We start from the raw sequence: 23,927 nt of genomic DNA on the forward strand, positions 1-23,927 counted from the left end.
GCAAATACAATAAATAGATAAAAGACACATAAAATATTACTGGAATATGGGTGTGCTTTGTGTATTTCTTCCAGGTGTGTACAGTAATCCAGTGTGAAACTTTTCCTTTGTGCTGGATCTTCCTGTAATAAAGACTGGTCACTGCTGTGCTTTCCTTCTGCAGGGGGACTGGTCTGGTCTCTGCCCACTTCTGTAGTGGGGGGAGCTTGCTGGGCTCTGCTCACAGCTCTGCTCTCTACATGGCTATGTACAGCTCAGTGATTATGCCTCTGCTTTTCCAAGCCAATAACTGCAAATAACTCAGCTGGCAAAGACATTTGGTGCAAAGTGAATTTATATCCTTTGTGGCTATTAAAGAATATATTTAAATGAACTTTTTTTTTGTGCCCAGATTTCAGCTTGATTGATGTCAGCAAGTTCTGGTTTAGAACTTATGCAGGATGCATTAAGTAGTGGCAGGTGTGGCTCCCATCCTTAGGAACGGGACTAAAAATGATTGATTTTTATAAACTAATTGTTAATTAACGGATGGTTGGCAACCCTGCTAAAGACCAGATAAATCACCAAGACACTTCACGATTTGAGAAAATAGCCTAGCCATTCACTAGAGACCGGTGACATTACTGAGACCTTCATATTCATAAGAACACAGCCTATCCATTCACTAGAGACCGGTGACATCACCGAGACCTTCATATTCATGAGAACACAGCTTATCCATTCACTAGAGACCAGTGACATCACCGAGACCTTCATATTCATGAGAACACAGCCTATCCATTCACTAGAGACCAGTGACATCACCGAGACCTTCATATTCATGAGAACACAGCCTATCCATTCACTAGAGACCAGTGACATCACCGAGACCTTCATATTCATAAGAACACAGCCTATCCATTCTCTAGAGACCAGTCTGAGACCTTCATATTCATAAGACCAGTGACATCACTAAGACCTTCATAGGGTTGCAGAGACCACTGAGGATGATAGCAATGCAGCGTCCATCTCTGTCAGAGACCTGAAGACAAGATCAGCGGAGATTAATCCATGTTGTCAATGTTGTCCAACCAGCCTGGAAAGCAGCTTTTCACATGCAGAAAATGTTGTGTGGCACTGGAACTCAGTCAGCCTCTCTACTCTGTGCTTTGGTTCCTCCTTAGTAGTTTCTGATATACAGTCAGACCTCTAACTACCAGATATGTGTGTCGGATGCCTAACCTGGCTCTAGCCTATGCTGATTATCAAGTCCTAAGATAAAACTAGCTATGGAATCTCAGACCAGAAGAAACAGGGTTAACTAAAAACACAGGATCTGTATATATATTCTACTGCAATAAACTGGTTCACTAATATACTGGAAGGTGACCACTTACCACATACAGTAGCACAGACCTAGCTATCTTGCACTGTGTATGTGAGATAAGAACAAAAGGACAAAAGATTCTCTGTCTGTCAGAAGGATTCAGAAACACTCTCAAGAAGATATAGGCAGCTGCAGTTAAACGATTGGAACATAAAAATTGTTGCATAATAGTCTCTTCTGCTCTGGATTTGGTAGCATGGACAGGACATGTGGCTGAGACTTTCTCTTCACTTCCTCCTTCTAGGGTTTCAAAGCCAGCCTCCCAGGGACAAACTGTGATAATACATAATTACACAAAACACTGTGATATTTGCAGCTAACAGTAGAGGACAGCAGATCTCAGCAAGATATATCCCATTTATGAGAACACAGCCTAGCTAGCTAAACAATATGCCTTTATTTTCCGAAAGTTTGGGTGACGATATCCATGTTACATAGTTATTCTGGATGAAAAAAAGACATTGCACCTCTGACAGAGAGAGGCTCTTTGACAGAAGCTGTCAGCATTCTCTGACTTTAAGTGGAATTCAACATTAAAAAAAATACATTTTTTAAAGCGCTGCGCAAAGTGTTGGCGCTATATAAATCCTGTAGAATAATAATTTAAAAAATTCAAAAAAAACTATTATTTGCTGTTGAAATATAAACTTTTTTTTTCAGTTTTACATTTTTGTCCATTTGTAAGTTTAGGATTAAAAATCTGAGCAGGATATGTATTATTAATGTACAAAATGAAAGCCTTATAAATGTAAAATGTTTACTTTGGACACATGTTTTTTTAAATGGGGTCCATTTATTAGGTTTTTACACAAGTTTTACCCAGGATTCAGGCATATTTTTTTTTAAATTGAATCTGCACTGAAAAATTTAAGAATCTATATGAATTTTTGGTGAAAGTTGTGTGAAAACATTTATAAACACCAAAAAAGTTATTGTCAGATTAACTGATATATGCTGGCTCCGCTAAATTAGGCCTGGGCATCTAGATATTGATAACCCTGGATTAGTAAAGAGTTAAACATACCTAAACTATTCAAGAAACAGGCAGAAAGAGGGTGCTCAGACTGAAATTCAGGCCAGTTGGTCAAACTCGCTACCTTCTTCCTCATTACAGAAGAGAGTAAGGGCAATCCCATTGTAAGCCTGCTTAGAAATTGCACCCTGCATGCAGAAGAGCATAGTATCACAGAAAAAGGTTATGGGTAATGCACAATTCATCGTTTGAATAGAATTTTATAATTTCCGCTGAATAGAACAAAGACTTAATATAGGTTTATACTTATGAATGAACGTCCCCTTCTTAACCATTAGCTGCCCGGCCTATAGCCGTTTGGCGGACGCAAAAATGCTCTAGCTTTCCAGGTGTACGCCATTTGGTGTCCTCCCGCACATGCGCAGATTGCGCTCCTGCAGAGCCGCGCAGCGGCGTGATCTGTCACCGGCCGTGTACCTCGGACACGGCCGATGACAGATCTGAGTACCGGCCCCCCCGTTGCCGGTACCATGTGACCTATCACAGCAGGTCACATGACAGTTGTATACAATGGATGGCTTCATTCATGCCATCCATTGTATACTAGTGCCTAGCTGTGAATGGTCACAGCAGGTCACATCCACATGTCATGTGATTAGCTGTGGCCAAATCACAGCTAAGCACAAAGAAAAAAAACCCCTGAATGAATCGATTTCATTCAGGTAAATGCTTGCTTATAGCAAAGTAATTATTTGCTATAAGCAAATTGTGTAAAAAAAAATAAATAAATAAAAATACTGATCACTTCTCCAAAGTAGTACAATGTTACTATGGTAACTTTGTACTACTTTGGTCATAGTAAAATATGAAAAAAAATCTTTAAAAAAATGTAATAAAAAATAATAAAAAAATTAAAAAAAAAAAATATATATATTTTTTTCGTACTGTCACCAGTCAGTGTCCCTGTTCACCGCCATGCCAGTTATATGATGACGCTGTACTGCACTGGTGACAGTATGTAAAAAAAAAAAATAATGAAAATAATTTTTTCATTTTCCAAAAAATTATGACAAAAAAAATACAACTTCAAAAAACCCGCCATTCCTCTTAAAAAGTACGTCGGACTGTCTACTCTGCAAAAAGGGGTCATTTGGGGGATATCTGTACTGTTCTGACATTCTTGGACCTCAAGAAATTAGATTGGCTGTCAGTACTTCAGGATTGATCAATTTTCAGATATATCCCATAGTTTGTGAACTCTATAACTTTCCTACAAACTAAATAATACATTCTAATTTGGGTTATTTTCACCAAAGACATGTAGCAGAATACATCTCGGCCTAAATTTATGAGAACAATTATTTATTTGTAAACTTTTATAACAGAAACAAAGAAAAATGTTTTTTTTTTCAAAAGTTTTGGTCTTTTTTTGTTAATTTAGCAAAAAATAAAAACCCCGGCGATGATTAAATACCACCAAAAGAAAGCTCTAGTTGTGTGAAGAAAATGATAAAATTTTAGTTTGGGTACAATGTTGTATGACCGCGCAATTGTCATTTAAAGTGTGAGAGCGCTGAAACGTGAAAAATGGCCTGGCAGGAAAGTGTAAAAGTGCCCGGTATTGAAATAGTTAAAAGAAAACCAGTCTAAGGCCATTTTATAGAAATGATAGATTTTATTCTCATTACAAAATTTACAAGGCAGAGTGATTAAAGTTCCTTTACAATAAATGAACTAAAATTACAAAAAAAATAAAAGACAGCAAAAAGGTAATTGTTTGATCCTTTTGCCACAATGTGCTGGTCTCTGTATTTTCAAGGCTAGGTCCACACATATATTTCAGTTATTAGATGGATGTTTATGGACTTTAGGCTTAACTGCAGTTAAAACTTTTTTTGTTAATGTTTTGCACACAAAAAGAAGTTGTAGATATGGTGACAGATTGTATATGCTGTCTGTGCCCCCGCAGAGGGAATTTCTCTTCTCTTCCTGTTCCATGTGATATCACCTGAACCATCACCTAGACAAGAAGTGAAAGGCGACAGCAGTACAAGTCTGATCCTCACTCTGCCCCCATTGAAACCTCATTTATGTTCTGTGTGACAACCATCAAATAAAATGGAGGTTAAGAAATTTTCCCTCACTTCCTGTTCTGTCTGACACACATCAGGGGAGATTTACTAAAACTAAAATAGTGAGGAAAAGGCAGGATTTTTTTTTAATGCAGAAGACACTATGGGGGAGATTTACTAAACCCGAAGAGTGAAAAATCTGGTGCAGCTCTGCATGGTAGCCAATCAGCTTCTAACCTCAGCTTGATCAATTAAGCTTTGACAATAAAACCTGGAAGCTGATTGGTTTCTATGTAGAGCTGCACCAGATTATGCACGTTCCAGTTTTAGTAAACCCCCCCCCCCCTCCCATTATATAGAACAAATGTAGGGAGATTTTCCTTCACTTTGTGTTTTGTATGACACTCATCAAATAGAAAGGAAGTAGTAAAACTATCACTTCCTGTTCTGTGTGACACCCATCAAATATAGAAAAAGAGAGGAAAACTCTTCCATACAGGGATATAAGAAGCAATAAAAACTTGACAGAAGTACTAACCCTTCCTTACTCTATCCATGTGTGATCCAACCAACATCTACCCATATAATGCTTGTTGGGGGATGGACTGACCCTTTCATGTAAAATGCAGACACCCCTCCAGGGATGCTCTACAAAGTGGGCAGCAGGAGGGCAGTGAACACAACATTGGCTCCATTACACAATACGGACACCAGGTTACAGAGAGAGGAAATGCCATGGTAGCGTAGGAATGATTTCCGCAGAGCCCGGTATTTGGGATCCTTCTCCTGAAGGAGTTTGTAGCCTTCACTATTGGCGCTCAACCCGATCCCCTGACCCAGGCTGTGCTCCCGCTCAATGGCATGCATCTTGAACATGACCTTGGACGTGGAGGGTGAGAACCAGCGGGCATTCAGTGCAGACACAATAAGTGATATAAAGAAGAGGGCAATCTGTTAGGGGAAAGGAAAGAAAAAAAGAAGGTAAGAGAGGGAGCCTGAGAAAGGCCAAAAAAGATCTAGTAAAGATAATAAGACTGAAAGGGAGATGTACAATATATTAAAGGATATCTCTAGTTTACATTTCTATTTTTTATGCATTTTATTCAGTAATAAAAAAAAATCGTTAACCTACAATGCCTTGAAAAAGTCTTCACACCTCTTGAAATTTTGCACATTTTGTCATGTTATAACCAAAAACAAACGTATTTTATTGGGATTTTATGTGATAGACCGACACAAAGTGGCACATAATTGTGAAGTGGAAGGAAAATGATAAATGGTTTTTAAAACTTTTTACAAGTAAATATCTGAAAAGTGTGGCGGCATTTGTATTCAGCCCCCAGGAGTCAATAATTTGTAGGACCCCCTTTCGCTGAAATTACAGCTGCAAGTCTTTTTGGGGATGTCTCTACCAGCTTTGCACATCTAGAGAGGGACATTTCTGCCCATTCTTCTTTGCAGAATCGCTCAAACTCTGTCAGATTGGATGGAGATTGTCTGTGAACAGCAATGTTCAAGTCTTGCCACAGATTCTCCATTGGATTTAGGTCTGGACTGTGACTGGGCCATTCTAACACATGAATATGCTTTGACCTAAACCATTCCATTGTAGCTCTGGCTGGATGTTTCGGGTCGTTGTCCTGCTGGAAGGTGAACCTCTGCCCCGATCTCATGTCTTTTTCAGACTTGAACATGTTTTTTATTAATATTGCCCTGTATTTGGCTCCATCCATCTTCCCATCAACTTTGACCAGCTTCCCTGTCCCTGCTGAGGAAAAGCATCCCCACAACATGATGCTGCTGCCACATTTCACGGTGGGGATGGTGTGTTCAGGGTGATGGCCAGTGTTAGTTTTCTGTCACACATAGCGTTTTGCTTTTAGGCCAAAATTTAAATTTTGGTTTCATCCGACCAGAGCACCTTCTTCCACATTTGCTGTGTCCCCCACATGGCTTCTTGCAAACTGCAAACGGGGCTTACTATGGCTTTCTTTCAACAATGGCTTTCTTCTCGTCACTCTTCCATAAAGGCCAGATTTGTGGAGTGCACGACTAATAGTTGTTCTGTGGACAGATTCTCCCACCTGAGCTGTGGATCTCTGCAGCTCCTCCAGAGTTACCATGGGCCTCTTGGCTGCTTCTCTGATTAATGCTCTCCTTGCCCGGCCTGTCAGTTTAGGTGGACGGCCATGTCTTGGTAGGTTTGCAGTTGTGCCATACTGTTTCCATTTTCGGATGATGGATTGAACAGTGCTCCATGAGATGTACAAAGCTTGGGATATTTTTAATAAACTAACCCTGCTTTAAACCTCTCCACAACTTTATCCCTGACCTGTCTGGTGTGTTCCTTGACCTTCATGATGCTGTTTGTTCACTAATGTTCTCTAACAAACCTCTGAGGGCTTCACAGAACAGCTGTATTTATACTGAGATTAAATCACACACAGGTGGACTCTATTTACTAATTAGGTGACTTCTGAAGGCAATTGGTTCCACTAGATTTTAGTTAGGGGTATCAGAGGAAAGGGGGCTGAACATAAATGCACACCACACTTTTCAGATATTTATTTGCAAAAATTGTTGAAAACCATTTATCATTTTCCTTCCACAATTTTGTGCCACTTTGTGTTGGTCTATCACATAAAATCCCAATAAAATACATTTACATTTTTGGCTGTAACATGACAAAATGTGGACAATTTTAATGGGGGAGGAATACTTTTTCAAGTCACTGTATATTTTTATACAAATAAAATACTGCAATACCTCAAATTAAATTACACACACACACTGAAATTAGTAGGCAAAGGGCCCTAGTTACCTACTGTACACCCAAGCAGCCACATACATAGCACGCTGGGCTTTCCCTTAAGAAAACCCAGCATCCTCAGCAAACTGTATCATGTTGGCACCCTACATGTAAATATTTGTATAATAAAGATTTGACTAAATAATTACAAATGAAAGTGGTTCTAAAGGCAGAACAGTTTTTACTTTAATGCATTTGTTGCATTAAGGTAAAACACCTTCTGCATGCAGACCCCCTTCCCTATCCTTATACAGGTGTACCTCAGTTTACGAATGCCTTGGATAACATCATTTTCGGTTTTCAAATGAAAATCCAACAAAAATAATGCCTAAGTTTACTAATTTTTTTCGCAATACGAACTGTATGTCAGTGCTGATTTTTAAATGCAATTGCCGGCTTTTTTTTTTTTCTTCACTATAGTTCACAGAATTAGCTGTCACTTTCCCCGGAGCTAAAGGATACTTTGTTTCTTTTATCTCACGAAACAAATTAAAAGGAAACATTGTTTCTTTTAACTGGGGGGAAATCAACTAAAAGGAAACTCTCTTTCTTTTAGCTGGGGGGAAAGTGACAGATGATTCTCTCAGCTATAGAGAAGAAGAAAAAAAAGCCGGTAATTACATTTAAAAACCGGCACTGACCTATAGTGACAGCAACTTTTTTTTTAAACTTTTTTCTGACCTTCGGAATGGATTCAATGGTTTTCAATGCATTCCTATGAGAAACCACGTTTCAGTTTACACATTTTTCACAATACGAAACCTGCCGGAGAACGCATTCCATTCGTAACCCGAGGTACACCTGTAATTACCTGAGCCCTCTCTTGATCCAGTGATGTGCACAAGCGCAGTGTCTCTCTCTGCTCTCTCCCTCCTCATTGGCTCAGAGACAGTAGTGGAAGCTATTGGAGAGAAGAGATGCAGCCATGTACAACACTGGATCTATTTTCCCCTCCCTTCCCCTTCACACAGACAAGTGAGAGGACACAGATACTGTATATAAAACGTTTTTTTACCTTAATGCAAGGAATGCATTACAATAAAAATTGTTTTTAGCTTTAGTATTACTTTAAGCACACAGATGTTGGCAACGGAGTTCCTCAAACATATAAGACAATAAAGCCCAACTCTGGACAAATAAAAAAATATCTCCTGCAGTGGGGCTGTGCCCGTACTGCAAGGGTTAATTGCTCATTTATGTCTAGTGGAAATTAAAAAGGAAATATACTTACCTGATCCTCCTTTCCTCCCCGCAGCATTGACACCCCACACTCTAGGGTCCTGACGTCATCATGATCAGACCAGGGATTGTGCGGGAGCGTCATCTGCCGGGGAGGATCAGGTAGGCAAATTTATTTCTTCTCTCCCCTAGACAAAACCAGCTATTAACCCTTGCAGAGTGGGTAGAGCCCAGGGGCAGACTGACCATTTGGGAACTCGGGCCCTGGGTCAGTAGGGGGCCCCATGAGATGCCCCTGGTACCTTTTCATAGGCTTTTTTGAGTGTGGTTTGATTGTGGGTGAGGACACAGGGGCCTCGTGATCTCCTATTGCCCGGGGGTCCCATGAGTATTCAGTCTGCCCCTGGTACAGCCTCACTGCAATAGATTATTTTTGTTGGGTTGGGCTTTAATGGGAGGTTTAAGTCTTATCTTTAGGCAAAAATTGTTTTCTGCAGGTATGTTGGTAACTTTTTCGATCTTGTTGTCCTGTGTCCTCGCATAAAAGATTTTCTTCTGCATTGTTGTGGTATTTTCCCCAAAGTCAACCTTCAGAGGCTATTTTTTCAGCATTTCCTGTCCAGGGGACCAGACTTCTGTACCCGCTCTATGTGCAGCAGGGTGACCGGTCCCTTTAACACCGATAGAAGCATCGACATCATCACGCTTAACATGCCTTCATTAGTAGGATTGTTACAGAGGTGGAATCTCTTCCCACCAGGGGTGGACTGATTATTTGGAAACTCGGGCACTGCCCGAGGGCCCGGGGTCAGTAGGGGGCCCCATGAGATGCCCCTGGTACCTTTTTCATAGGCTTTTTTGAGTTTGGGCAAGAACACAGGGGCCCCATGATCCCCTATTGCCCCGGGGGCCCCATGAGTTGTCAGTCCGCCCCTGCTTCCCACCTAACCTCGGCTATCCCCTCCCTGCTCCTCCTCCCTCTGATCTAGTTCTGCTTTTCTATGTCCTGCAGTTCCTAATTACCCAAGAACCCAGGACACCGATAGGTTGTTTAAAGCTGGACATATACTAATAAAATTTCATTAAAACATTTCTTCTTAAGAATGCCATTAGTGGGGTCAAAGGGATGCTTGTTTGTAACTGCAGTGACAAGACAATGTCGAAACTGACTTTTTCTCAAATAAACAAGCAGCGAATGTGGTTTTCCTTTTGTTCCAAAAGCAAATGTTAAAATCAAACTGAAGTACTTTTGAACAACAAACGAGTCACCAAATGTATTGGGAATTTCCGTACAAACGTTTGTTCAAAAAACGACTAATATGTGGCCAGCTTAGAGCGATACTAAAGGTTCAGTTTTATTATAAGCTTACCTGTATGAAAAATATATAAAAGTGGGTTTACTTCCATTTTAAAGTGTTACTAAAGTCTTCTTTTTTTTTATTAAAATAACAAACACGTTATACTGACCTGCTCTGTGCAGTGGTTTTGCACAGAGCAGCCCCGATCCTCCTATTCTCAGGTCCCCCGCTGACTGTTTAGAATTTTGAGATGCACCAGATAGAAGACAGAAGAGAAGTGTGGTTAAAATGATCAGTGGGATGAGTGGGAAAGATTACGGATAGCCACAACGCTCACCTGAACACTCTCGCTGGGTGACAGCAGGTCCCGTGGATGGTACACGGCGTACACGGCCAGATTCAAAAATGAAAAGCACATGACTAAGTGGTTATAAAATGGGAACAGCTTACTCTGTACCAGCCCAAATGTGTGCCGGGCCACCCCTCTGATCAAAACAAACCCTGCAGGAGAGAAAATGTGTGTCAGGTCTTCTACAGCAAGGGGGATAAAACATATAGAAAAGATATATCAGGAGAAAAAAAAAATCAAAAAGACAGTAAGATCGTCTCACCTGCTACAAAAGTCGTCCAGAACTGCATACCCCATGATGCAGACAGCACCAGAAGATAGATCACCTTCACCAGGCTTCCCGGCTCTCCTTCTGTCACCATCCTGAGGAAACACAATCATATTCTGATTATTACAGTAACCCGGCTCCCGAGTGTCTTATTACCCTGTAATATCTTATTACGGTAACCCGGCTCCCGAGTGTCTTATTCCCCCTGTAATATCTTATTACAGTAACCCGGCTCCTGAGTGTCTTATTCCCCTGTAATATCTTATTACAGTAACCCGGCTCCCGAGTGTCTTATTACCCTGTAATATCTTATTACAGTAACTCGGCTCCTGAGTGTCTTATTCCCCCGTAATATCTTATTACAGTAACCCGGCTCCCGAGTGTCTTATTCCCCCTGTAATATCTTATTACAGTAACCCGGCTCCTGAGTGTCTTATTCCCCTGTAATATCTTATTACAGTAACCCGGCTCCCGAGTGTCTTATTACCCTGTAATATCTTATTACAGTAACCCGGCTCCTGAGTGTCTTATTACCCTGTAATATCTTATTACGGTAACCCGGCTCCCGAGTGTCTTATTCCCCCTGTAATATCTTATTACGGTAACCCGGCTCCCGAGTGTCTTATTACCCCTGTAATATCTTATTACAGCAACCCGGCTCCCGAGTGTCTTATTACCCTGTAATATCTTATTACGGTAACCCGGCTCCCGAGTGTCTTATTCCCCCTGTAATATCTTATTACAGTAACCCGGCTCCTGAGTGTCTTATTCCCCTGTAATATCTTATTACAGTAACCCGGCTCCCGAGTGTCTTATTACCCTGTAATATCTTATTACAGTAACTCGGCTCCTGAGTGTCTTATTCCCCCTGTAATATCTTATTACAGTAACCCGGCTCCTGAGTGTCTTATTACCCTGTAATATCTTATTACGGTAACCCGGCTCCCGAGTGTCTTATTCCCCCTGTAATATCTTATTACGGTAACCCGGCTCCCGAGTGTCTTATTACCCCTGTAATATCTTATTACAGCAACCCGGCTCCCGAGTGTCTTATTACTACTGTAATATCTTATTACAGCAACCCGGCTCCTGAGTGTCTTATTACCCTGTAATATCTTATTACAGTAACCCGGCTCCCGAGTGTCTTATTACCCCTGTAATATCTTATTACGGTAACCCGGCTCCCGAGTGTCTTATTCCCCCTGTAATATCTTATTACAGTAACCCGGCTCCTGAGTGTCTTATTACCCCTGTAATAGCTTATTACAGTAACCCGGCTCCCGAGTGTCTTATTACCCTGTAATATCTTATTACTGTAACCCGGCTCCCGAGTGTCTTATTCCCCTGTAATATCTTATTACAGTAACCCGGCTCCTGAGTGTCTTATTACTACTGTAATATCTTATTACAGCAACCCGGCTCCTGAGTGTCTTATTACCCTGTAATATCTTATTACAGTAACCCGGCTCCCGAGTGTCTTATTCCCCCTGTAATATCTTATTACGGTAACCCGGCTCCCGAGTGTCTTATTACCCTGTAACATCTTATTACGGTAACCCGGCTCCCGAGTGTCTTATTACCCTGTAATATCTTATTACAGTAACCCGGCTCCCGAGTGTCTTATTCCCCTGTAATATCTTATTACAGTAACCCGGCTCCTGAGTGTCTTATTACTACTGTAATATCTTATTACAGTAACTCGGCTCCTGAGTGTCTTATTCCCCCTGTAATATCTTATTACAGTAACCCGGCTCCTGAGTGTCTTATTACTACTGTAATATCTTATTACAGTAACCCGGCTCCCGAGTGTCTTATTACCCTGTAATATCTTATTACAGTAACCCGGCTCCCGAGTGTCTTATTCCCCTGTAATATCTTATTACGGTAACCCGGCTCCCGAGTGTCTTATTACCCTGTAACATCTTATTACAGTAACCCGGCTCCCGAGTGTCTTATTACCCTGTAATATCTTATTACAGTAACCCGGCTCCCGAGTGTCTTATTCCCCCTGTAATATCTTATTACGGTAACCCGGCTCCCGAGTGTCTTATTCCCCTGTAATATCTTATTACAGTAACCCGGCTCCCGAGTGTCTTATTCCCCCTGTAATATCTTATTACAGTAACCCGGCTCCCGAGTGTCTTATTACCCCGTAATATCTTATTACGGTAACCCGGCTCCCGAGTGTCTTATTACCCTGTAATATCTTATTACAGTAACCCGGCTCCCGAGTGTCTTATTACCCCTGTAATATCTTATTACGGTAACCTGGCTCCCGAGTGTCTTATTACCCTGTAATATCTTATTACGGTAACCCGGCTCCCGAGTGTCTTATTACCCTGTAATATCTTATTACAGTAACCCGGCTCCCGAGTGTCTTTATTCTCCCTGTAATATCTTATTACGGTAACCCGGCTCCCGAGTGTCTTATTACCCTGTAATATCTTATTACGGTAACCCGGCTCCCGAGTGTCTTATTACCCTGTAATATCTTATTACGGTAACCCGGCTCCCGAGTGTCTTATTACCCTGTAATATCTTATTACGGTAACCCGGCTCCCGAGTGTCTTATTCCCCCTGTAATATCTTATTACGGTAACCCGGCTCCCGAGTGTCTTTATTCTCCCTGTAATATCTTATTACGGTAACCCGGCTCCCGAGTGTCTTATTCCCCTGTAATATCTTATTACGGTAACCCGGCTCCCGAGTGTCTTATTCCCCTGTAATATCTTATTACGGTAACCCGGCTCCCGAGTGTCTTATTCCCCCTGTAATATCTTATTACGGTAACCCGGCTCCCGAGTGTCTTATTACCCTGTAATATCTTATTACGGTAACCCGGCTCCCGAGTGTCTTATTACCCCGTAATATCTTATTACGGTAACCCGGCTCCCGAGTGTCTTATTCCCCTGTAATATCTTATTACGGTAACCCGGCTCCCGAGTGTCTTATTACCCCTGTAATATCTTATTACGGTAACCCGGCTCCCGAGTGTCTTATTACCCCGTAATATCTTATTACGGTAACCCGGCTCCCGAGTGTCTTATTCCCCCTGTAATATCTTATTACGGTAACCCGGCTCCCGAGTGTCTTATTACCCTGTAAAATCTTATTACGGTAACCCGGCTCCCGAGTGTCTTATTCCCCCTGTAATATCCTATTACAGTAACCCGGCTCCCGAGTGTCTTATTACCCTGTAATATCTTATTACAGTAACCCGGCTCCCGAGTGTCTTATTCCCCCTGTAATATCTTATTACGGTAACCCGGCTCCCGAGTGTCTTATTCCCCTGTAATATCTTATTACGGTAACCCGGCTCCTGAGTGTCTTATTACCCCGTAATATCTTATTACAGTAACCCGGCTCCCGAGTGTCTTATTCCCCTGTAATATCTTATTACAGTAACCCGGCTCCCGAGTGTCTTATTCCCCTGTAATATCTTATTACAGTAACCCGGCTCCCGAGTGTCTTATTCCCCTGTAATATCTTATTACAGTAACCCGGCTCCCGAGTGTCTTATTCCCCTGTAATATCTTATTACAGTAACCCGGCTCCCGAGTGTCTTATTCCCCTGTAATATCTTATTACAGTAACCCGGCTCCCGAGTGTCTTATTCCCCTGTAATATCTTATTACAGTAACCCGGCTCCCGAGTGTCTTATTCCCCTGTAATATCTTATTACGGTAACCCGGCCCCCGAGTGTCTTATTCCCCTGTAATATCTTATTACGGTAACCCGGCCCCCGAGTGTCTTATTCCACTGTAATATCTTATTACGGTAACCCGGCTCCCGAGTGTCTTATTACCCTGTAATATCTTATTACAGTAACCCGGCTCCCGAGTGTCTTATTCCCCTGTAATATCTTATTACAGTAACCCGGCTCCTGAGTGTCTTATTCCCCTGTAATTTCTTATTACAGTAACCCGGGTCCTGTTTCAGAATATGGTATTATTGTGCCTTGGAACACAGTAAGATATTGCCGAGTCATTATACAGAAGGCTCACCAATAGATAAGAACAGACCGGTTAACAAACACACAGAAATTTGTGTTTTTCACTTTAGCAGTCTATTAATGTGAACTTTGTATTCGCTATGGACTATTGCAAAATATGAGGGGCATTCAAGTCAAATGGGGACTTCTGAGTTTATGTAATAAAACAACAAATTTCAAGGAGTGGAAACTGCATTTATTTTTCCACATACTCCCCTGCTACATTTATGCACTTATCCCAGCGTTTAACTAATGCCTGGAAAGCTTTGGCGTAGAAAGATTTGTCAGTATGCCTGACCCATCCAAGGACAGCCGGCTTCACTCTGTCATCATTGTGTTCACCTTTCCCACAGAAAGATTCATCTCTTGTGCAATTTCACGACAGATTATACGTCAATTATTCAGGATCAGGCTTTCCACACACCGAATGTTCACAGGAATGACTGCTGTGGGCTGGGAACCACCATGGCCGGGATCGTTGCTGATGGACGTACGACCATCTTTATTATTTATTTATTGTACTTCTATAGAACCGTCAATTTACGCAGCGCTTTACATATGTATTGTACATTCACATCAGTCCCTAACCCTCAAGGGGCGTACAATCTAAGGTCCCTAACTCACATTCATACATACACATACTAGGGACAATTTAGACAGGAACCAATTAACTACCAGCATGTCTTTGGAGTGTGGGAGGAAACCGGAGTACCCAGAGGAAACCCACGCAGGCACAGGGAGAACATGGAAACTCCAGGCAGGTGGTGCCGTGGTTGGGATTCGAACCAGCGACCCGAGTACTGTCAGGCGGAAGTGCTAACCACTTAGCCACTGTACTGCCACACTTTAAAAATGTTTACACCATTCAAATATCTTCCTGTGGCTGAGCGTCTCATCCCCATGCTGCGCTTGATGTCTTCTGTAGATATCCGTGGGTTTTAACCCTTGGTTCACAAGAAACTTCATCACCACACACTGTTCCATACACGCACTAACACTGCTGTCTGCCATCTTGAGTAACTGTCTCTGGACTGGCCTGTGACATGTGCACCGTCTATCAGTAATAGAACAGACTTACCACTTACTACTGTGTGTACCGTCACGCTAGCATCACTTTTTATAGCTGTAAAATTAAAAGTCCCGGTTTGACTTGAACCCTCGTATATTAGACTGGTAAAGAGCATGGGATGGTAATCAACAAAGTGTGAATGTGCCTTGGTTGGTCCAGGGACCCCCAAGTATCAATGTTCTTTTGTTCATGTCATTGTTTCGGGATCCTAGTGTCATCGTGTCACTATTCTATAACCCAAGAGGGTGCAGATCCCAGGAGAAAGTTCTGCATATACAACAATGCGGTTCATAGACCTTGGGTAAGTTTTTGAACCGAGGACTGCTGTAGAGAAATCCAACTGTTAGTTATGCATTTCCCATGGTGAATCAAGATCTCATTGAACATTAAATAACTTTAATATGGCAAAATAATTCTATGCATATTATACAGATCTTTTCATATATGGGTGGAGAACTAACGCCGGCTACACATTATACAATTTTCTTGTTCAATTTCCTTTAAATTTACCTTCAACTATGTAGTATGAGGGACTGCCTGATTGCATACAATTGCACCCGCGTACCTCTCCACGGACTCCTAACGCACCCGCATACCTCTCTACCGATCGCTACTGCACCCGCATACCTCTCCACGGACTCCTAACGCACCCGCGTACCTCTCTACCGATCGCTGCCGCACCCGCGTACCTCTCTACCGATCGCTGCCGCACCCGCGTACCTCTCTACCGATCGCTGCCGCACCCGCGTACCTCTCTACCGATCGCTGCCGCACCCGCATACCTCTCTACCGATCGCTGAAGCACCCGCATACCTCTCTACCGATCGCTGCCGCACCCGCATACCTCTCTACCGATCGCTACTGCACCCGCATACCTCTCCACGGACTCCTAACGCACCCGCATACCTCTCTACCGATCGCTACTGCACCCGCATACCTCTCCACGGACTCCTAACGCACCCGCATACCTCTCTACCGATCGCTGCCGCACCCGCGTACCTCTCTACCGATCGCTGCCGCACCCGCGTACTTCTCTACCGATCGCTGCCGCACCCGCGTACCTCTCTACCGATCGCTACTGCACCCGCATACCTCTCCACGGACTCCTAACGCACCCGCATACCTCTCTACCGATCGCTGCCGCACCCGCGTACCTCTCTACCGATCGCTGCCGCACCCGCGTACCTCTCTACCGATCGCTGCCGCAGCCGCGTACCTCTCTACCGATCGCTGCCGCAGCCGCGTACCTCTCTACCGATCGCTGCCGCAGCCGCGTACCTCTCTACCGATCGCTGCCGCAGCCGCGTACCTCTCTACCGATCGCTGCCGCAGCCGCGTACCTCTCTACCGATCGCTGCCGCAGCCGCGTACCTCTCTACCGATCGCTGCCGCAGCCGCGTACCTCTCTACCGATCGCTGCCGCAGCCGCGTACCTCTCTACCGATCGCTGCCGCAGCCGCGTACCTCTCTACCGATCGCTGCCGCAGCCGCGTACCTCTCTACCGATCGCTGCCGCACCCGCGTACCTCTCTACCGATCGCTACTGCACCCGCATACCTCTCCACGGACTCCTACTGCACCCGCATACCTCTCCACGGACTCCTACTGCACCCGCATACCTCTCTACCGATCGCTACTGCACCCACGTACTTCTCTACTGCCTGCTACTGCACTCACATGTCCCACTACTGCACCTGCATACCTCTGCACTGCCTGCTACTGCACCCACATACCTCTACACTGCCTGTTACTGCACCCATATACCTCTACACTGCATGCTACTGCACCCGCATACCTCTACACTGCATGCTACTGCACCTGCATACCTCTACACTGCACGCTACTGCACCCGCATACCTCTACACTGCCGCTACTGCACCCGCATACCTCTACACTGCCGCTACTGCACCCGCATACCTCTACACTGCCGCTACTGCACCAGCATACCTCTACACTGCCGCTACTGCACCCGCATACCTCTACACTGCCGCTACTGCACCCGCATACCTCTACACTGCCGCTACTGCACCAGCATACCTCTACACTGCACGCTACTGCACCCATATACATCTCTACTGCACGCTAATGCACCCATATACCTCTCTACTGCACCCGCATACCTCTGCACGCTACTGCACCCATATACCTCTCTACTGCACCTGCATACCTCTGCACGCTACTGCACCCATATACCTCTCTACTGCACCCGCATACCTCTACACTGCATGTTACTTCACCCGTATACCTCTCCACCATTGTCATTGCACACCATGTATGGTAGCACACTGTTGCACCATACACAACACTACTGACCTCCATACACAGTGTGTACACTCATACACCTAGAGCCCCCACAGGCGGGAACGTGTACACCTAGAGCCCACACACAGGCGGGTACGTGTACACCTAGAGCCCACAGGCGGGAACGTGTACACCTAGAGCCCACTCAGGGGGGTACATATACAACAGACACAGCTCCTGGTAATTAGGGATTATGGCAGCTGTGGAACAAGCACCAGAGCACACACATGCTGGGACTTGCAGTTCCACCAATGGCCTCCACAGCCAGCATGCTGCTAACACTTGCCATGAGTATAAATACATGACGTCACCAGCCCCGCCCCCTGTACCTTTCAGCACCACACCAACAACCCAAGAGCAGCTCAGCGACTGACAGAGACTTCCGGGTGCAGGGGAAAAGCCATTACCTCCCCCGTATCTGCCCTCCAATCAGCGTTCAAGCCGCGCCTCCGGTCAGACATTGGGCCAATACAGTACTTTCTACTGCTTGGTTACCGTCGCTATGGGGTTTCTGGCGGGCACTGGAAGACGGGAGCCTGTTTGAGTCAATATTAGTTTTCTTGCTGAGCTGTCACATGGTACAAAGTCCTGTAGAATGATTGGCAGCTGGCATAGTCTATGTCCTGTAATGTGGTGCTGAATGAAGGGTGGCACTACAAATACCAGAAAGTCCAGGCAGAGGCATGACCCTGACCATGCTTCAGTGGGGCTGCCCTGGGTGCCCTCAGACACTTGGAGTAGAACTAAAGGCAACACCTTTTTTAAAAATGGCGTGGAGAGGGATTGGACCCCCTGTCAGGTGTTTATTGCTGTCTGTGTCCCCAACAGGGAGATCCATCCTCTCTATTAGTCCCACTTACCATTATCATACAAAATGAAAGAAAATCCTAAATTTTGGGTTGTCCCCAGAAAAGTAATAGAGGGGAAATCTTCCAATGGGGACACTAGTTCTGGTGACCTGGGGATTCTCTAGGGATTCCTTTAATTTGCAAGGATTTCTTTTCACTTCCTGTTTTGGCTGTGGGACAGGAAGTGAAGGGAAATCTCCCCAATAGGACACAGATGGCAAAAAAAAAATGTAATAACCGTCCCCGATGGCAGGGGTGGGCAACTGTGGCCCTCCAGCTGTTGGTGAACTACAAGTCCCATCATGCCTCTGCCTTTGGGAGTCATGCTTGTAACTGTCAGATTTGCAATGCCTCATGGGACTTGTAGTTCTACAACAGCTGGAGGGCCACCGTTGCCCACCCCTGCCCTATGGAGATTTTTAACCACTTGCCCTCCAGAGGATTCCCTCCCCCCCTTCCTGACCAGGCCATTTTGTGTGTTACAGTTGTGCGTTACTTTAACTGACAATTGCGCGGTCATGCAATGCTGCACTCAAATTAAATTTATGTCGTTTTTTACCCACAAATAGAGTTTTCGTTTGGTGGCTTTTAATCACCTCTGCGGTTTTTATTTTTCACACTATAAACAAAAAAAGACCGACAATTTTGCAGAAAAAAAAAACAATATTTTTGACTTTTTGCTATTAACCACTTGCCCTCCAGAGGATTTCCCCCCCCTTCCTGATCAGGCAATTTTTTGCGTTATGGTGCTGCGTTAGTCTAACTGACAACTGCACGGTCATGCAACACTGCACCCAAATTAAATTTACGTCCTTTTTTTCCCACGTATTGAGCTTTCTTTTGGTGGTATGTGCCTGTGTATTTTTGTTTTTTGCGCTTAAAAAAAAAAAAGACCGACAATTTTGAAAAAAAAACTATATTTTTGACTTTTTGCCATTAACCACTTGCCAACAGGGCACTTATACCCCCTTCCTGCCCAGGCCAATTTTCAGCTTTCAGCGCTGTCACACTTTGAATGACAATTGCATGGTACAATGTACCCATATGAAATTGTTATTGTTTTTTTCTTGCAAATAGAGCTTTCTTTTGGTGGTATTTAATTGTCGCTGGGTGTTTTATTTTTTTCATGGTACAAAGTCCTGTAGAATGATATAAAAAAAAAAGAGCAAAAATTTTGAAGAAAAAAAAGTTTCTTTGTTTCTATTATAAAATTTTGCAAACAGGTAATTTTTCTCCTTCACTGATGTGCGTTGATGAGGCTGCACTGATAGGTGGCACTGATGGGCAATGATAGGTGGTACTGATAGGCAACACTGATGGGCACTGATAGGCGGCACTGATGGGCACTGATAGGCGGCACTGATGGGTACTGATAGGCAACACTGATGGGCACTGATAGGCGGCACTGATGGGTACTGATAGGCAACACTGATGGGCACTAATAGACGGCACTAATGAGGTGGTACGGATAGGCGGCACTAATAGGTGGCACTGATGAGCTGACACTGATAATGGGTACTAATAGTTTGCACTGACTGGCGCAACTGCTGGGCACTGACTGGCAGCACTGCTGGGCTGCACTGATGGGCACAGGTGGGTGGCACTTCTGGGCACAGGTGGGCACTGCTGGGCAGCACTTCTGGGCACTTGTGGGCGGCACTGCTGGGCGGAACTGGTGGGTGGCACTGCTGGGCACTGATCATCAGCCACAAAAATGTTTTTCTGTAGCAACAACTGAAGGCCGAGTTGGTTGAATTTTGCAATCAATGGTGTCGCCATCACATTACAAAATGCACAAAATTTCCGATTTTCTAAAGAAAATTTATTTGGAATTCGACTCGTGTGTGGCCTGCATAACTATGCAAATCCAAAATGAAAAAAAGGTTTTGCCTATATAGAAGTCACAGAGGTACAAACATGTTCAAGTGAGGGTTGAGCAGCAATAGGAGAAAATGCTGCTCTAGGCTCTCTTCAGTGCCTACAGAGTGAAGGACTTGGCAATGGTCATGGGATCTCTGGTGAAGGGAAAATCAGTGATTTACTCCTTGTCACCAACGGTACACATATATGGAGCCACTCAGCAGCTCGGCCTTGATGGCAAGAGGCCACATATATGCATATCCAATGTAAACGAACATGCCGAGAGCACGCGCCCTGCGCACTCCCGGCACATTTACTGGCGCTACTTGCAATCAGGAATTTTCCGATCATGTGACTGTTATTATTATTATTATTATATTATACAGGATTTATATAGCGCCAATAGTTTGCTCAGCGCTGTACATTATAGTGGGAGACAATACAGTAACAATACGATTCGATACACGAGGGGTTCGAGGGCCTGATCCTGGGAGCTTACAATCTAGGAGGGAGGGGATAGTGGTACAGGAGGAAATAGCTGTGGGGGATGGAGTGGTAGAAAGAGCGGAGGAATTCAGTAATTAGCTGAGGGTGGGGTAGGCTTCCCTGAAGAGATAGGTTTTCAGGGTGCGCCTAAAGGTGAGGAGAGTAGGTGACAGTCTGATGGATTGGGGTAGGAGGATGGGGGAACCCCTGGAGAAGCCCTGGAGATGGGCATGGGAGGAGGAGACCAGGGAACTAGAGAGTAGGAGGTCTTGTGAGGAGCGGAGAGTACGTTTTGGGTGGTATTTGGATATCAGGTCGGTGATGTAGTTTGGGGCAGTATTATGAACAGCTTTATACGTCAATGTTAGCATTTTGAATTTTATCCGTTGGGCAATCGGAAGCCAGTGGAGGGATTGGCAGAGGGGGGTGGTGGATACGGAGCGGTTGGTAAGGTGGATGAGTCTGGCAGCAGCATTCAGGATAGACTGAAGCGGGGATAGTCTGCGGTGAGGTAGGGCAATGAGGAGGGAGTTACAGTAGTCAAGTTATGAAATAATAAGGGAGTGAATGAGTTGCTTAGTAGTTTCCGGGGTTAGGAACGGACGTATTTTGGAGATGTTGCGGAGGTGAAGTCTACATGAGTTTGTCAGCGAATGGACCTGAGGCTGGAAGGACAGATTGGAGTAGTCTGTACTCAGTACTCTGGCTTGAGGGGTGGGACTGATGGTGGTGTTGTTGGTCTTGATGGAGAAGTCGGGGGGGGGGCGCGGGCAGGGGGGAAAACTAGGAGCTCTGTTTTGGAAAGATTTAGTTTGAGGAAGTGGAGTGACAGCCAATCACAGTGGTCACATGACCCTAAACCCAACCCCGCCTCCTAGCGTCACCAACCCTCTAAGGGTCCAGGAGGTGCCAGCGCCAAGGGGTTATATCACTGCTAGAAGCCCAAAACAGCTTTTTTTTAGTAATTTTTCTTTATATGGCAGACACAGCCGAAGTCTCCTGTGAGGAGAATTGCCACTCACCAGGAGAAAGAATATAATTTATTTCATATCTGACCTATTTAGGGGTGTCAGTGTCAGCGGAGGCATCTGCTACCCTCCACTGTATGTATTTGTAAGTGGCTGCGTTGTGAGCTATTTATGCGCATCACGTCCTGTCCCTGGTGGGCTAGGTTAAAAACCCCAGGAGGAAGTGGAGATCGAGAGAAACTGAGCCACATGAGCCTACACACACAGGCGCTGTTGCTGTGGTTGTATTTCACCCAGACCAGAAGCAGAGACTATTATGCAAGTATTCCTATGTTCCAATGGTTTAACTGCAGCTGTCCATAGCTTCTTGGGTGTGTTTCTGAATAATTGTGACAGACAGAGTATCCCTGTCATGTTGTTGGTATCTCACATGCACAGGACCAGATAGCTATGTCTGTTCTACTGCATATGTAGTGGTCACCTTCCAGTATATTAGTAGGTGAACCTGTTTATTGCAATAGAGTTTATATGCAGCTCCTGTTGTTTTAGTTAACCTTCTGGTCTGGGATTTTATAGCTAGTTTATAGAAAGTGCTACTAAACCCACAACAGTAAAATCAGTCTGTATATGTAGTAAAGCATGCTTGTTATACTCACTGTGGAATCTAAAGGGGTTAATCCTCTGCATTGTGTAAAAAAGATGTTTGATCCTGTCTTCTCTGATTCTCAATCTTTTTCTACTGTCCCCAATACATCTGCTGATAGTACAGAGCTCTAGGAGGCACTCTGCACATGCTCAGTTTCGTGTGTATGGCTAGAGAGGTTTTTCGTCTTTGGGAGAGTGCATGTGATCAGCACAGGGCCAATCAGTACTGTCCAGAGGGTCAGGGGTCATGCAGCCTCATAGGAAAGTCAGAAGAGAATGAAAACTCCTCCTACAAGCTTTAACCAGTGCTGTGCTGGACACTGATATAAGTCACAAGAGTGCTATATACTACTGATGAGAAAAGGTAATTAGGAGTTTATATTTGCTAAAAATAATTGCATTTCCATGTTCTGTGTACTGTGGGAGACCAGATATAGGGAATGCAGGGTCCTGGGAGACCAGATATAGGGAATGCAGGGTCCTGGGAGACCAGATATAGTGAATGCAGGGTCCTGGGAGACCAGATATAGTGAATGCAGGGCCCTTGGAGACCAGTTATAGTGAATGCAGGGTCCTGGGAGACCAGATATAATGAATGCAGGGTGCGGAGACCACCTATAGTGAATGCAGGGTTCGGGGAGACCAGATATAGTGAATGCAGGGTCCGGGGAGAGCAGATATAGTGAATGCAGGGTCCGGGGAGACCGGATATAGTGAATGCAGGGTACGGAGAGACCGGATATAGTGAATGCAGGGTCCGGAAGACCGGATATAGTGAATGCAGGGTCCAGGGAGACCAGATATAGTGAATGCAGGGTCCGGGGAGACCAGATATAGTGAATGCAGGGTCCGGGGAGACCAGATATAGTGAATGCAGGGTCCGGGAAGACAGGATATAGTGAATGCAGGGTCTGGGGAGACTGGATATAGTCAATGCAGGGTCCTGGGAGACCAGATATAGTGAATTCAGGGTCCGGGGAGACCAGATATAGTGAATTCAGGGTACGGGGAGACCAGATATAGTGAATGCAGGGTCCGGGGAGACCAGATATAGTGAATGCAGGGTCCTGGATTTAGTAACACCTTAACAACCAGCATGGGCTAGAACCAGGTTAGGCATCCAACGGCCATTTGTGATAATTAGAGGTCCGGTTGCTTGACAGATTAGATTAGGGGTTCTTAACCTGGGGTCCAGGTCCTTAGGTGGTCCATGGAGGTGCTTCAAGGGGTCCGTGAGGGTCAGATAAAAAATACAATTTACAATCAATATACAGCCCCCCTCCTGGTCCTAATCAATGGGTTCTCATTTAAAGAAATTAAAGAAAATGCACCTTGCCGACTGCTTATAACCCCAACTGTTAAGTGTCTCTTGACTCGTTGCTGGCCCATGTTTACCATTCAAATTTGTATCATAATTTCTAGAGGGGGGTCCATAGCTCAAAAAA

The 23,927-nt window shown here is 44.4% G+C and overlaps 1 protein-coding gene across 1 annotated transcript; it reads right to left on the reverse strand.

Moving 5' to 3' along the window:
* Nucleotides 1-3,994: 3,994 nt before the first annotated feature.
* Nucleotides 3,995-18,121, reverse strand: LOC149452898 (transmembrane protein 205-like). The gene is made up of 4 exons (XM_089688833.1): nt 18,005-18,121; nt 10,309-10,409; nt 10,035-10,198; nt 3,995-5,362 (listed from the first exon to the last, which is right to left on the reverse strand). Exons 2-4 carry the CDS (start codon nt 10,406-10,408, stop codon nt 5,060-5,062), a joined length of 567 nt encoding a protein of 188 aa, XP_089544959.1. The 5' UTR covers nt 10,409; nt 18,005-18,121; the 3' UTR covers nt 3,995-5,059.
* Between the last annotated feature and the right edge of the window lie 5,806 nt (nt 18,122-23,927).

Source organism: Staurois parvus, unplaced genomic scaffold (assembly GCF_062004578.1).
Source record: "Staurois parvus isolate SC_StPar_1 unplaced genomic scaffold, SC_StPar_1.0 ptg000456l, whole genome shotgun sequence".
NCBI classification, from domain to species: domain Eukaryota; kingdom Metazoa; phylum Chordata; class Amphibia; order Anura; family Ranidae; genus Staurois; species Staurois parvus.

Excerpts from the sequence above, each read along its gene's own strand:
- LOC149452898 (XM_089688833.1), bottom strand. The coding sequence starts at position 10,408 with ATGGTGACAGAAGGAGAGCCGGGAAGCCTGGTGAAGGTGATCTATCTT. Across the intron at positions 10,199-10,308 it reads CTGGACGACTTTTGTAGCAG|GGTTTGTTTTGATCAGAGGG; the intron begins GTGAGACGATCT and ends TCTCTCCTGCAG. Across the intron at positions 5,363-10,034 it reads CACCCAGCGAGAGTGTTCAG|ATTGCCCTCTTCTTTATATC; the intron begins GTGAGCGTTGTG and ends TTCCCCTAACAG.